Source organism: Elaeis guineensis, chromosome 15, assembly GCF_000442705.2.
Source record: "Elaeis guineensis isolate ETL-2024a chromosome 15, EG11, whole genome shotgun sequence".
NCBI classification, from domain to species: Eukaryota; Viridiplantae; Streptophyta; class Magnoliopsida; order Arecales; family Arecaceae; genus Elaeis; species Elaeis guineensis.
The window spans coordinates 63263103-63279369 of record NC_026007.2 but is presented as its reverse complement, the minus strand read 5'-3'; the positions used below and the strand labels follow the sequence as shown (position 1 = coordinate 63279369).

At 37.8% G+C, this 16267-nt stretch overlaps 1 protein-coding gene across 1 annotated transcript; it reads right to left on the bottom strand.

Annotated features, from left to right (window-relative positions):
- Window positions 1–2139: 2139 nt before the first annotated feature.
- LOC105058214 (uncharacterized) lies at window positions 2140–15852 on the bottom strand. The gene is made up of 5 exons (XM_010941072.4): window positions 15454–15852; window positions 10835–10944; window positions 10382–10753; window positions 9502–10288; window positions 2140–2644 (listed from the first exon to the last, which is right to left on the bottom strand). Exons 1-5 carry the CDS (start codon window positions 15701–15703, stop codon window positions 2571–2573), a joined length of 1593 nt encoding a protein of 530 aa, XP_010939374.1. The 5' UTR covers window positions 15704–15852; the 3' UTR covers window positions 2140–2570.
- Between the last annotated feature and the right edge of the window lie 415 nt (window positions 15853–16267).

Genomic DNA, 16267 nt, shown 5'->3' with positions numbered 1-16267 from the left:
AAGGACTGAGACTTACTTTGAGCTCTGGTGATATCTCCAATTAGGATTTTAGGTGGGTATGATGAGGGTATGCTGTGGCTTCAACATAAAAAAAGAGAGAGAAAGAAAAGGAAGATGAGGTTCATCATGGATTGCTTAGGAGGGAGAGGAGGAGATTTGTAGAGGACTTCTAAGGATTTTTGGTAGCCCTTAGGAGTCTAATTCTTAGTCGTAGGAGAGAAGAAGACTCCTATTGGGAGTCTTCGTCTCAGGCTTTTCTCCTTTTGTTTTGTTTGTTTTTTTTTCTTTTTTTCGCCCTAAGATTTGTGCGGAAACAATTTTGAGCTAGGTATCACAATATAAGCTAAATCCTCCTTGACTCACAAATAATATGGGACTAATGGTGCCTTCTTTTCTATCGCAACATTAAATGCTATGGGGGGGATCTGCCACCCAATCTTGACCTCCCCTTCTTCGACTTGCAACCGAATACCCACTTCAAATCTGTTACTAACGACTTGAAACAAAATTGAAGGATCTCCTCTGACGTCAGGAGGAGAAGACTGGGCAACCAAACTAAAATAATTCCATATCGTCAGCTACCACCCAATCCTGAGTCCAGACACATATCGATCCTGAGCTAAGACTATATCAATGACACAAGATGGACTCTGAGCCATCAAACTGTCAAGGAATGAGAGATTGCCTTGAAAAAATTTTCTAGAATCTCGAACAATTTTTTTTAATTAATCATAGGCACGGGAGCTAATATTACATAATTAATGCTTGTAACTCACTATCCGCAACCCTCACGATCATGGATACTGATTTTCTGCTTTCATTATTGAATTTGAAAGTAACGCTGGCTACCTCCTCTATATAAAAGGGGCATAGCGGACTCTCAAATAAGTTCTTCTATAAGAGAAAAAGAATCCAGTCTCTCTCATTACTTTTTCTCTACTATTCTCTAGCCTCGACTAACTTGAGCATTGGTGAATCTCCCATCAGAGAATCTTTGATGAGTGTGAACTTTCATTTTAGGTTTCTCAAGAAGTGCCTATCCTCAGACAGCCATCGAACTCTAAATCAGCAGAGGCCGACCCCATCCATAGCAATTTGGAGACTTACAGCAATAAAACTAAAAAAAGCAATCTAACTAAATTCACCAGCCACACAACCTAACTTAGTTTATACTCAAGTGAACCTCCATTTATCTTAAATCAAATCTAAACTAAACAATGGAAGTCCCACATCAACGATCTAAAGTTGGATAAGATCTATTAACTCTAAACCATTTACATATCAAAAATCATATGATTTGAAGATCTTTACTCTGCACTTCAAGTAGTCAAAAAATATATTATTTTATAATATTTAATTTTTTTATTTTTTAACTATTTAATATACAGATTAAAGATCTATAAACTATAAAATATTTTGTAAGTAGTTTGCAAGATCTCACTAGCCTTTTTCTAACTATATTAAAGTTGGAATCCACATCATGCTCACATGTTTCCAATCCCTACTTTTAGATATTATTTATATAGAAATGAGAGTATTCATAGATTATTTGCCTAAATTGACCCAAAAGAACCAACTAGAACCAACCTAACCCAACACAAACTATCATGATTTTGAAATTGAGCCAAAAAAAGGTTGGGCCAACTTTGGATTGAGGAGCTCGAGCCAAAAGTTGCATTGGGTTGGATTCTAGGCAAAGGGCTTAGCCTCTCTACTTAGACACAGCATCCCCGATTTTCACCACTATGATAAGCACAACTAAGAATTTTTTTTCCCATTCCTTGCAAATATCGTTTATTGCATAAATACCTTTTGAAAATTACTATTTGCACAAATCATTCTATTTTTGCCAAAAAAAGCCTCTCCAACCAGATATTGACTGATGGAATCTTTGTCAACCTTTTACGTTAAAATCCTTGAAAAATTTACGTAAAAGTATAGCTTTACCATACAAACTGAATGTTGGTTTTTTCTCAAGAGCACTAACATAGAAAGGTAAAGTATCATTTTACACTTCAAGTAGTTACTTATGAATGCCACCGGTCAAGCATCTAATAAGAGGGATATCATTGCAAGAACAAATGATATGAAGGACATTATATGCATGTATGTATCAGCTAGCAACTCATGGAAGGTCACTTTTGCAATTCCAAGATAAGATCAGTGATCTTATATGTAATATTTTGTTGATATATTTAACAGTTAAACCATGAGGTTATTTTACAACAGAAGGGGGTAAGAGAAAATTGCATTCCCAAATGCATCAACTGCCTATGAAGCGCTCCAGCCCTTTGGGGAGAACTTCTGTTGAGAGAGGAAGTCAAAAAGGCAAGCCACCTTCGCAGCTTCGACCCCGTCGAATATACCGTCATTCCATATCTACACTAGTTGAAATTTCCTCAGGCCCCCCAAAACCCACCATATATATCCTACCTGGCAGGGGGCCTCTCCATTTTCTAGTCCATAGCTCCACCAGCGCCATGTGTTCCTATCCAACCTTGAGATACTGCAAATGCTCGAGTCAGGTAATACACGTTTATCAGAACAGTAACACATCATTGCAGGCTGCATTACAAATGGAAGAACAAGAGTCCCAGCCACACAATCTGCCATATCTCTATGTGGGAACAGGTTAAAGCATGAGCTGCGAAATCAAAACAGAGTAGGAAATCAGTTAATATTGAAAGTGCATGGAATTAATTTTCAGATAAAGCATGTAATAAGAAATAATTCAATAGCAAATGGAGAAATCAAATACGGCCAAATCTCAAGGGCACACAAGCAAGAATACTACATGGACAATATATAAGACAGCCTTTTTAAGTAAAATATTACAATGTTTACAGTCTATAGTCACTTGTTGATCTTTAGCTGTAGCAACATTCGGCTATTTGTTAAATTAGAACTAAATTCTGCTTGGAAAGCGGAAACACAGTTCTCAGTAGGTAGTTTTTTGTGGTCCTGCCAAGTTATATTTTACTTTTCTTCAAGGCTGTGAAGGCAAGCAGGCAAGTTCAGAAGCCCCTAGCAGGTGAAAAAAAACATGCAAACAAGTACATCCCTATCCCTAGCAACAAGTCTCATCCCTATCATGTCGGGTCCATCAGGTGCACATTGGTGTATAATCCTTTAGAAAGGCTTAAGATTATTCATCAGTACATATACATGGATACATATTTACAAAACATTAAATAACCACCATGATCATATGCCCACACGAAAAAAGGGAACTGAAAAAAGCTCCTTTGATGGCAGTTGTTTAACTACTGAAACCAGCTTTCTCAATTAGCAAATGAGTGATTAAACCATGTCCATGACTTCACGAATTCTTTGACAATCATTTTATTAAGGGCTGCATGCCATGCCATCACAAGCTTTTCTAAAGCCTATTTCACAGCTACCATCCATGTTTTTATTTTATTTTATTTGTTTTTGGTCATCTACTTCTTTCCAAACCCTTGGAGAAAAAGCCAAGCACCCCTCCTTATTCAGGCCTCTATCTTCATTACGTTAGTGCAAACCATCTCAATCAGTTCTACATGACGGTCATTAATTCGGCAATTCTTATACCCTCTTTTATGTATATGTTCTCAACTCATACTTCCTGGTTTTACCTCACATCCATCTAGGCATTCTAAGTTCTAGAACACCCATTTTACATGCTTGGACCCCTTGTTGATGAACTATCTCGATCATAGAAAAATGAAGCCCTTATTGGAGTTTTATACACTTTCTCCATCAAGCATGTTATAATGAATACTGCATCCACCCAGACTAGTTTTCTTGGGTATTTTCTGCTCCCCATTCTTCTTTATGACAGATAATCGCACATAATATCTCTCCGCCATCATTTTCAGCTGGGCTTTCATTTCTATATCTACTTTCTTTTTTTAATTGGCATTCTTCTACTGATTTTTACCCATTTCTGCTTTAAGGTTTTCCTTCATAATTTTCAAATTTAGCACTTGATCCTATATTCATCTTATCAAACTGTATCATTTGCAACTCACATACATTATGGTACCTTTTTATGAATACCAATAGTAAGTTTGCTTGCAACAAGTCTAAAGACATTACTTAGTCTTGAAATTTTTGGTAAAATGGAGTTCATCTTAGCATTAACACAAGAAATCAAGGTCTTTAAGTACCCCAGTTTTGCATTTATATTAGCTTGCATCCCCGGATAATATATTTGGGAAGGAGACGTGTAGAGGCTTGCAACATTCCTAGGGAAGGTTAGGAATCATCTCTCATGTTTACTTACAAGAAATGGGTTAGCGAGAGGGGTTTTTAATTCCAAAAGTCCATTTAACCAGAGTAATATAAGGCTTCAATTAAGGTTCGCCATTCAGTACTGGACCCCACATTAGTACCATACTAGTATAATGTCGGTATGCCTGCCTTGTGGGTCAGTCAGAGGTGCGGAGACTCGGGACATCACATATACCGAGTCTTGGTTTAGTGCCGAAACAGTACAGTACGCCCTGCTATGGTGAACCATAAGCATCAGTTGCAGCCATGGAGGACTGACTCTTAACCACCCCAGGCACAAAAAATCTCTCCCGGTTTACCAATCCTATGGGACTCAAATGCCCAAGAACCAAGCCTTCAACGATTAAGCACAGCAGGAAAGAACTCAACACATAAATAGAAGAGAGTGGATGTGCTGTATAACTTAACCAGCAAAGGAAAGTCAGGGTGCTCTGAGGTGGACTCTTCCGCTGGTAGTTGAATCAAGGTCCATCAAACTAGTAGTGGGGCTCCTACTGGCCAGCAACTGATTTGGTACAGTACAGGTCTGTACCATGTCATTCTGAAATGTACCAAAACAAGGAGAGCGAGAGGAAGTGCCTGGGAGAGGGGGATGGGGGGGGGGGAGGAGAGGAAGAAGGGGATAGAGGAGAGGGTGAGAGGGAGAGAGCCCTTGTACAGGCTTAGGGAAAAATCTCATGCAGTGATATTCTACTGGGGCATGCAGACCATGGGAAAGCCTTTGGGCTCCTATTGATGCCCGAGAAGCGCTAATACTTCAAAGTGCATCATCTTCGTATCCGAACATATAGGATACCTATACTTGTGGGATATTTCTAAAAAAACTTGTCCACTACTTATATTAAGTATCCTATTTCAAAATTCATAAAAGGCTTCGGATACTTCCAAGATACACATGAGATACTTTCTCATACCTGTAAGGATGTGGTAAAGGGCTTTTTTTTTTATTATTATTGTTTGATGATTATCGGCCTTGTAATAGCGAATAGTTAATTTTGGAGTATAGATTATGGTTTATCAATTTGGATGACAGTTAAATGGACTTTGTAAATGTTAATGTTAGTGCATAAAGTATGGGCTGTGTTGCATTGATAACACAACATATTATATATATATATATATATATATATATATATATATATATATATATATATATATATATATATATATATATATATATATATATTCATTTTCATATCTTTGTATCCTATCTGACCCCTTTCAAGATCTATCATATTGGCATATCCATATCGTATTGCATCATATTCATATCCTTGTGTCATAGCTTGATGCTCTAACAGCACTTGTCTCCAAGAAGAACTGTTTAGGCAACCAGCATGCAATGTGCAATGAAGAAGCTCTATGGAGAGGTTATGCAACTTCATGGTTGCCGACTTCCTAAGTATACTGATGATTTCTTCAGGCTTTGGTGTGTTCCAAGGTGGTAAATTAGGTATGGAAGAGTGGGATCCTTTCATAATGAGCCAAAAGGGCGATAAGAAGGGACTCCTAGATTTTTAAGAGGTGTAGAAGCTACTCAAGAGATTATATAAAAAAAGGCTCTTCCTTCATAAGTATATATAGGAAAATATGCTGTGATGGAAGGTTTGAATGAGAATGCTAGAATGTTAGCAATGGTTTGGATCATCAATGATATCAAGGGCAAAGGATAGCCATGAATAGGGGTAAGCGTAGACTTAGGATTTCGTAAAGATAGAGCATTGAGAAGGGTGAAGATGATTTGCTTTATCTAGACTTGGTCAATTTGATCTTCCTGTTGTGGGATATTGGGGGAAAACACAACGTTGATAGTTTTGGATAATATTTCCTTTGCCAAAATGGTGCTTTGCATGGGACAAGTACATGGTAAGACAATCTAGATACTCATTGTATTAGATGGAAGAATATTTAATGGATGAATATTCTAAGTTCGACTTTGATGAAATATGGGTGCAAGGAGTTATACGCATGATGCTTTGAGAGGACTAAGTGTCACATAGGCGTCAGTAGAGAGAAGATTTAGGTGGTAGCAGGATTTTTAAATAGTGTCAAGTTGAGATTGAGAAACAGCATCTCATGTCCATGAACTAGCATGCTTTTGTTGAATGGGTGGTGAGCCATGTTGCACATAAGGATAGAAAGAAGATATTCTTCTTAGAACATAATCTTTTACTGAGAATAAAGCTTTTGGTGTTTCTTGTGATGCATGTGTGGTGGGTAAGGTAGGATCCAGATGGTGTTGTGGATCTCACAGAAGAGAAGTGTGGAAGTGTTAATTAATACTTGTGGTTGGGTTGTGTGGAATTAGTCCTACATAATGGGAATAGCTGCGTCAATTTCAGCCTAAATAAGTGCCAACTACATCTGTAAAAGGTCTGCTTAATTCAATCACCTACAAGTCCAGTCAGAGAGCGAAATTAAAAGTTGATAGGAAGATATTAAAGGGAAGAACAAAGAAGCTAGGCACAGAAATGTTCAAGTGATAGGGCTAATTCTGCATTTTAAGAGTCAATATGAATATCACTCATAAAGAAATATGAAGTAGGATCAATTCAAAAGTAAACCAAAAATTGGGGGTAGTTGGAATGTGATAGTAGTTTCACATATGCTGACTGAGTTAAAAGGTATTTAAAAGTGACATTGTTATGGATAAAATGCAGGGACGAGGGTAGGTCACAAATGCACCCTGCGAATCACTATATAAAGGTCATGGGCAACCTTAAAATGAACAATTGAAATGACAGAATTAGCGGCTAAAGTAAATCATATAGTAAATTGAAAAACAGAACCATCAGGCATACATCTGTACAGAACAAAAACTTGACTCAAGTAGCAGTCATGGATGTACAAGGCCAGAGAACAATCACTTATTGGTGTTAACAGCCTAGGAAAAAATTCTGAAATAATTACTATAAGTTTTCTAGCTTCACTTGGGACAAGTTTTCTGAGACATGGTAACAAACCCAAATCTGGAGTAAACAGTGGTCTCCTTTATGCAATGACAATAGGTTTCCAAGGTCATGCATCCATAAAGTGCCCTGCAAAACCTAACCAAGCTTTGAGAAGTTAGAGATATGATTCCGAAGATCAAGGCATTGTGCAAACAGGTGATCATAATCTCCACTTCAATAAACCAAAGTTTTTGGGAAAAAAACAAAAGGATGGTCCGGTGCAAGAGGCTCCCACTACTACAGTCTGTAGGGTTTGAGGAAGGACAAATGTACACAGCCTTACCCTTACATGTGGAGAGACTATTTTCATGTTTCAAACCCATGATGCCCGGGTCATGATAGAGCAATCTTATCATTGCACCAAGGCCCACCTTCAAACCAAAAATTTGGAATAGTCGGAAATTATTTGTTCCTCGTTATAACCCCATTACTTAAGATGCAGCCTCCGGTAGCTGGCAGGTTTCTATAATTTAAAGCGGTTCCACGGAATAACAAGTCTGCCTCTCCTCCTGGCAAAAGGAAGAATATGATGGAAAAGATTCCTTAAAGATCAGCACAATGTGTTTCTCTCTGAATGATCCAAATTGACATCACGAGATAGGCCCTATTAAAGTTAACCTGACAGAATATAATCAACTTTCAGTGCTCTTCTTAGATTGCAGCAGTAGCAAGCAGAGTCCTCATCCTGCTCAGCTTTCTTCCGAAATCTAGGTATATCATGAGTTGCCAATCTGGGCAAAGCAAAGAAATATGACACCTATCGAGGAGGTAATGCCAAAATGATAGACTAGGCTCCACCAATTGAAATAAATAATGCTTATCTTTTTATGTGGGGAGCTTTTAGAATTAGTTTCCCGATTTAAGGAACAGTATAAACAGCCTTTGGATGTACATCTAATCAACACTGACAGCCGCAGTTGATATCAAGAACCTGCTATAGTTAGACTTTTTTGGTTGAAATCAAGAACCTGCTACGGCTGTTCATTAACTGCCACATCCACTTTCAAAGCAAACACTCATTCATACCTTAACAAAATTTCCACATTTACTCTTTCATTTGTGAATTAGATCCAATTCAATAGCTCTGCAGTTGCCAATTCAAGAGAATTTTAGTATCCTTCTTCAGATTGAAAAGATGGATGCAAAAGATTTGGATTTGCAGTGCTTCATGGTATGTCTTACAACATGGGTAGAAATGCTGAAGTTGAAGATACCTCTAAAGCACCTAGGGCAAACCAAACCCTAATCCTATAAACAACTAAAGATAACAGAATTAAGTGGCAGTAGGAAAAAAATTGCTTGGTGAGTTCAAACATATCCATTGCGGACCCTAAAAAAAAAACACTGCTATATAACCCTGGAAACAAGACAACAACATGAAGTAAACATACGGTCACGCTGTCATCATCTCAAAGCACAATATTCTAGTTATGAAAACAATGAAATTACAATTAACATGCCTGCATGCCTTCTATAATCAAATGAATATGTGCACGGTTCTTGATTTAAAAAACAAAGCAGAAATCTTAATAATGAGTAAAATCTAAGAATCATTCTACATCAATTCTAGCTATTAAGCCAATCTTAACAGAATCTAGAAGGTATATTAGGATCGCTTTATGAGACCCTGCACCACTACTAATGCATCATTTTAGCATGGAATGTTAAGAGTTTAACCTAATGTCTATTATGTAAATTTCAAAAGAAGAAAGTTGAATGGAGACTTGCAAATGTGCAAGAAAAATTTAAAAAAGAAGTCACCTAGACATATTTATACCTAATCATGGCTGAGCTTTACAAGCAATCTAGAAAACTAAGAATAACAAAACTGGCTCTCTCTTTTCTTTTTTGCAAAAAAAAAAAATTCCGATCAATAAATTAAATTCACCAAATCATTTATCATTCTGCAATTTAGAAATTTCTGGTTGGTAATAAGAAAACACTATGAAATTTGTTTTAAGATAGAAATAAACGCAGACAAAAAATTTATGCCATCAACACTCAAATAAGTGTGAAAAGAATGAAGATCAAGCATGTATAACTAGTTTAACTGCTTCTCATGCCATTTCTTAAATGTTGATTTTCAAGCTTGCACATGTCAACACTAGATGGGACATCAAGACAGTCACCAATGAAACATGTAATTATCATTGTTCATAGAAAATCAGCATTAAGAGTCACCAAGAAATTAATGCAAAATGGAATGCCGAGGCTCTCTCAACAAACTCTTCTATAATAATATTAACAATATGTCAACTAATTAGTAGGAATAACTCACATGTTGAAGATGGAGAGTCCGGAGAAAGCACAGAAAATGATGATGCTGGAGCCATGCCACTTCCCTTGCCTTTCACTGGACTGGTTCCATAGGCGACTGCAGGTGATGATGGTGAAAGCTTTGGGGGCAATTGGGAAACTGGTCTCAGGTGTTTGTGCTGTGGAGGAATGGCTGAGTAAGGTGAATGTTCTGAAGGAACAGGTGCATAAGGATGGTTTCCTTGAACAGTTTTAGGAGGTGATGGCGGATGGCATTGCTCCCTTTCAGGAGATGGAGCAGAATTTGTCACTGAGGGCCCAGGTGAAACCAAAGATCGAAATGGTGGTTGAGGGCCCCTTTCAGGGGCAGGTGCATATGACATTGGACTTTCAGATGGTGACAAAGCATCACAATGGAAGCATGGAGGCGGGGGAAGATGCTTAGTTGATGGAGAAGGAGCACGAGAAGGAGAGAGAGTGGGGTTGGAAGAAATTGGTGGTGCCGTATATGGAATATCCTCAGATGGAGATGGGGAAGGTGTCAAGGAAGGAGATGGAGATGGACTAGGGGCTAGAGATGAGATCGAATCCTGTAGGTATGATGACAATCGCACTTCCTTTACTTTGCCAAAAACAGAGTGATTAAGGCCAAGATTTTTTGCATGATGCCCTCTGATGATCTGAGCTAGTTGTTTGAGTCTATATGGTAAAAGACTGCTCCTCCCAACATCTGACAAAACTGAAGCCTGAACAGTAACTGGAGGTGCCACAGTTGAACCATTCACATTTGTCATCTGTACATACACATTCTGCAAGAATGAAAAGAGGTTAAAATGTTTTGTTGCACATATGGAACAGAATTGCAGGAATTATACAATATATATTGGTTATAGGATGGGTACCTCATCCGATCTCAGATTCAACCCATACTTCAGCTGATAATTCAACTGATCAAGATTCTTCTGGATCTGAACAACGGAATTATATAATGTGAAGTTAAATAGGACTTGGGTTCTCTCCCAGATAGAAGCTGTTTGCACTGGAATCACAGTGATCCCTCCAGGAAACTTCAAAAGTTCAAAAGAAAACGGATGCCCAAAAAGTGATGGTGTCAAAGAAAGATTCAACTGTTGGAGAACCAACTCTACCAAAGATGATTTCAACACACTTAAGGCAGGCGAACTTATTAAGGCATATCTTGAATCAGGAAGGACACCAAATACTACATAAGTAGAGTTTGCTAGAGCCAAGGAGCGCATGGAAACAATTGAAACCTGTTGCAATAATTCAATCCAATGACGTTAAGCATTCTTGCAAAAATAGACGAAAACCATGGATACAATATCACAACACACCTTAGTATTTGGTACTCCTATTTCCTCAAAAATGTCATATTCCAGTCTTTCACTTTCAGCAGCAAGCAGCGAAATTGGCTTTTGCAAAATGAAGCTGGCCTGGATTTCAGCTGACAAGTGAAAGGTGTAAGACTTGCATTAAAGAAATAGTTCAATATTTTCTTCCAAGTTCAAGTGACAAAAACAATTAAAATAAATAACTAAATAGGAACTTATAAAGTATGTGAATATGTGTATTTGTGGTAATGTTGGCTGGGGGAAAATGCCACATGATCAATACATCAACAATACACATGATCAATATGTGTATTTGTGGTATGTACAAGGAATGCTAGACATGCACAAGCCAGTCATTTAGTTTTAGCTTTCTTTTCCCAGGGCATCATGTGAAAATTTATGTTCTTAAGCCAAACATGATTAGAAGAAGCCCACAATATATCACCAGACAGAGAATTATCCACTATTAGATCTCTATCAACTAAAAGAAATTTTACTTTACCGGAAAATCGAGAAACTAATTGGATATAATCTTTTTAACTACAAACCTCAAGGTGAAGTTGTTGGATACCACACTTGTGTATCCCATTTGACTAATACAAATGTTCCGTGGTGTGCATACAGTTTATGTGGTACATTAAAGCTAAAACACAATGGTGGTACTTTGAGTCACTACCCCAAGGATCACTCACACTATCATTTAAGCAATCAACTGTCCTCCAATTACAAGGATCTATAAATGTCCTCAATGTCCTAAAAGACCTAGCAACCATCTAAATATTCTATATATCAAGCCAAGAAGAACTAAGCGCACTAAGCCGACTGCTACCTAAACCTCAGTTATATCCCACCAGCCTAATCACCAAAGACAACAAGGCAAGATGGTCCTCAATCACCTATCATCAAACACCAAATCAAGCAATCTGTGCATCTATTTTGGTGACATACAAAACAACAAGATGAGAACACGGGCATGATATCTAAAATAAAGGCCGGTAATACCTTAGACCACCCAACAGATCATGGTACCTCATCAATGATGAAGATAATACAAAAATGAAAACATAATGGAGAAACTGTTTCAAGAAGTGGTCTACACAGCCTCATACGCATATGTGAGCTCCTAACTGCCCGCATGAGGTCTAGGTCACCCTTTTTTACATTGACAAGTTGCATAGCGGGAGACCCAAGTGACCCACATAAGTCCAATACATGGTCCTCCACCCCCTCCATAACTTTACATATTTTTATTGCAGCAGTTCTGACAGTTTCAGAAGTTTCTGCTCCAGCATCAGTAATTTTTAGACAAAAAATTCCGAAAATTATAAAAATAAGAAAAATAAAGAAAAGTATCGTGAGCAGGAGAAAATAAGATGGCATTTAAAAAGATGTTGTATTTCTTGGAAACTAATTTTTAAAAATAATAAAGAAGGTAGATACCATGTTTGGTATCATTCTAGTAATATATCATTCATCATTTGATGACAATCTAACACAATAAGGGACTGTTCAGTTCTCCAGCTTTGTGACAGTTGTTTTCCTAAAACAAAATTCTGTTAAAAAGGTAAAGTAATACAGGGAAAACTTGTACTAATTATTTATTATTTGGCTATCCAATGATAGTATAAGAACTAACCTGATGTAATATACTTTCAATCTAAAGCAGAAGGAGAACAACCCTAAGATATGTGGAGAATACCAGTGATGTATGCATGCTCAAGATTGGTCATATTAGTTTATGAATATTCATCATTTTATGAAAAGAATTTCTTTCACATATTTCTACCTCCAATAGCGATTGCCTTTAACAAATGTTGTCACAATTTCTAGAGGCTATAAAAATTCACTATTCAATCACAAGTAGGTTTTAAGAATGTAGAGGCATGATATTATCAAGAACTGGGTATTTAGGACTTAGGAGGACAGGAAGGGTCAGCTCTTGCACAAGTAGTATGACTGGAGGACATTAAAGTAATTAGCAGCGAAGGCATTGGTGACTGAGTGTGTGTGTATGTAACATACACACATTGAGAGAGAGAGAGAGAGAGAGAGTTCTAATTAGCAGCGAAGGCATTGGTGACTGAGTGTGTGTGTATGTAACACACACACATTGAGAGAGAGAGAGAGAGAGAGAGAGAGAGAGAGAGAGAGAGAGTTCTTTTAAAAGATATGGTAGCTGTTGAAAACCATTCAGTGTTACAAGTCTATATTTGTTGAAGCGGAAGAAGAAAATGGGTCATCAGATCAAGTATAATCCCGCTTTATGTAAAAACAGGGTTTCTTAGGTCTTTCATAGAATCAGATTTTCAAGTTTTAAGAGATACCAGTATTAATGAGAACAATTGTTGGTATCTCACACACATGCTTTCACAAAAAATATTGGAAATTGGTAATGGAACCGTCTATTTTGGTAAAGTCAACTAACCAAACATCCGTTGAAATTATAAACATATTCAAGCCTAGATGGTTAAATCTGCCAACAAAAAATTATTTCTTTAAACTCCCATTAACCTCATATAAAAAAACCTTTGATTCTAAAACTGCAAATTTCATGTTTAGTTTTTGTTAAAAAAGAGTTAGAATCTGAAGATTTGAAGACATGACAAAAGAGAGAAAAAAATTTACCTTCATAACACAGTTTCCGCAGAAATTCAAAAACCAACCCATTTTCAGATTGGCTCAAACTGAAACAAAAACATTACAGGTTTAGTTTAGAAGTTTTGCCTTTCGATCCATGCCACTAACATGTTGGCAAGCATCCATAGCTCTCTTCGATAATTGAGGCTTCTACTAAACTTATGATGAAATATAAGTTCAACTAAGATAAAAGACTAAAATAGAGTATTTACAAAAAGGTAGATGGATTTCATATGTTTTGCTTTTAGTAAAAAAAAAATATAGTCCACCCTTCTTATGGACCACGACTCTCACTACAATAACATACAACTAATTGCACAAGCTCTAGATAATTTAACAAACCAAATATAAATGTCCCATCGTGACCAATCAATATGGTGGACATTTATATCATAAAGCAATACAAATATCACAAGAGGCAAGCTAGAAGCACCTGTGCATGTAGGTCTAACAACACTCTGCATGACTATAGCTTGGCACATCTCACCTACACTTGCATTGGCTCATTGCTACTCTAACTAATGCCCCTCATATTACCATGGTTCCTAAATATTAATAAGTAAAAAAAAAAGAAAAGTGGACGCCTGCAAAAGATGATTAAGGAAACAATGTTTGTTGACCATAGGTAAGGTGGTAACAGCTGGAGGCATGGAGGAGTCCAATGGAGAGGTAATGGCAATGATTGGGGTTCGTTACTGTCTCATTGTCTTTCTGGTTGTGATCAAACCCAGTTCTTCCATATGCAACGTGAATGGAAACCAAACAAAGGGAGTTCTTAGCACCAATTAGACAAATGCTAATGCCATTTTTCTCTGCTTGAGAAAAACAATCACTATGATTTTCGTTGGCACCCCTTAGACCTCTTTATCTAGTTGGCTATCCATGCCACCTACTGGCTTCATGCAGCCAGGACTATAACTCCCAACTATTTCACCTTCTTTTGAGGGTATTTCACCAACTATTCACTTATCTAGGGTGCAAGGTGCAGTGGTGGAAGGAAAAGCAGTAGTCAAAGGAGACATCGGAATGGACGGCATGGTGAGCATGGTCAAGACACTAAAGCCCGCCACAAGAGGTAAGCTTAACGCACTTCCATATCAAATCCATTGCCCCCTTATACAAATAACCACATCTTTTGCATCTATTGATAGTATGAAGATTCCTTTAACTAGTATCTCTGATTACTGCTAGTCAAAGGGTTCTATTTCGGCCTAAAAACAAAAAGAGACACAAAAGAAAATATCTTCACTTAGACTGAACAGTCAACACTATTGTCGAGGCGCTTTTTCCAATCATCTAAAATAACAAAGTCCAGTCTTAAATGCAGTACAAGCAAATTCTTTCTAAGATATGGACTCAAAAGCTAAAAATTTCCTCCAATCCTTCTCAGTTGCATTATATATACGATTTTCCATTTTATAAGGAAGAAAGATGATGAACGCGGGAGGAAATCATGTGACCAGCTCACTAAACATAAGGAGAATAAATACTTCACCACACAGAAAGAAACAAGAGGCATCAGAACTGACAGGTCAAACGTATTAATTACAAGAGAAACCCAGTACATTCCTGATGTTCTCTTCCAAATATAGCTGAGTAAGAGCAGCAGCTTGTCCACAACTACCTAGAAAAATTGCCAATAACAGAAGCAATTCATATAATTCAGCACCAGTATATCATCCACCTTCATCTAACACCGACAGTGATCAATTATGCAGAATTTGCACCAATGCACCATCAATAAACCAAATTTCCAACCACAAAATGAGAAATGACAGAAAACCCACAAAAATCAAAATAAAAAACCCACGCGGAAATTCCGGCTAATGCAATTAAGAAACCCAAATCTCTAATTCCCAAACAGAATCAATGCCAAGATTACAGATTGCCATTTGATTTTTTTCCCAAAAGAAGCCCAAAGAACACCAATTTTTAGAGATAATCAAGGAGAAGGAGAAGGAGGAGGAGCCAACAAGGAAGCTCACCGGAAGCGCTATCGGGGTCGCTGGGGACGAAGCCAGATCGGAAGGAACGGAAGGGCAGCAGCCAGAAGATGGCGGGGAGCAGCACGCAGGCGCTGAGGACCAGCACGACGGCGCACCTCAGGGTGAAGACCTTCCCGATCCCGCCAAGGGCGGTGGCACAGGGACGGAGGAGGTCGAGTCCGCCGCCACCTCCGCCACCGCCGGCCCCGTCCTCCGGGATATCGAGCTGGACTCCCTCAGGCTTCCCCATTTAGCGGGCATCGGACGCTCCTTGAACTGCTTCTCCGATCCAATCGACAGTACGAGCTGGAGGCGCTTTAAATGCCGCCGTCGGAGATATACGGGAGAGAAGGGAGGGCCGGAGGAGGGGATGGAGTGGGGAAAAGAGGAAGAGGAACCGCCACCAGTTTCCACTGCGACTGCGGGTGCCTTTTGTTCTCACTTTTTTCCTTTTTTGGGATTGGGATGTAGTGGGGCGGACAGCGCATCAAGTTTTCAAACAATAAAAAATAAAATTAAAAAATAAAATTAAAAAATAAAATTAAAATTAAAATTAAAAAATAAAATTAATCTTTTCTGGAAGAAAAGTTTCGTGTATTATTCTCTTTGTTTTTGGTAAAACACGGATTATTTTTTTTCATCCAGTTTTAAGCTTTTTTTTTTTTTTGGGTAACTAGCTGGAAGCGACCTTACCTTCTCTCTCCTTATCACATCACCGTCGTCCATCACGTTTTCAAATATCCTGCATGCATATCATATTTTTTTATACTTTTTTTCTACTCTTCTAATTTACATATAAAAATATTATTATACA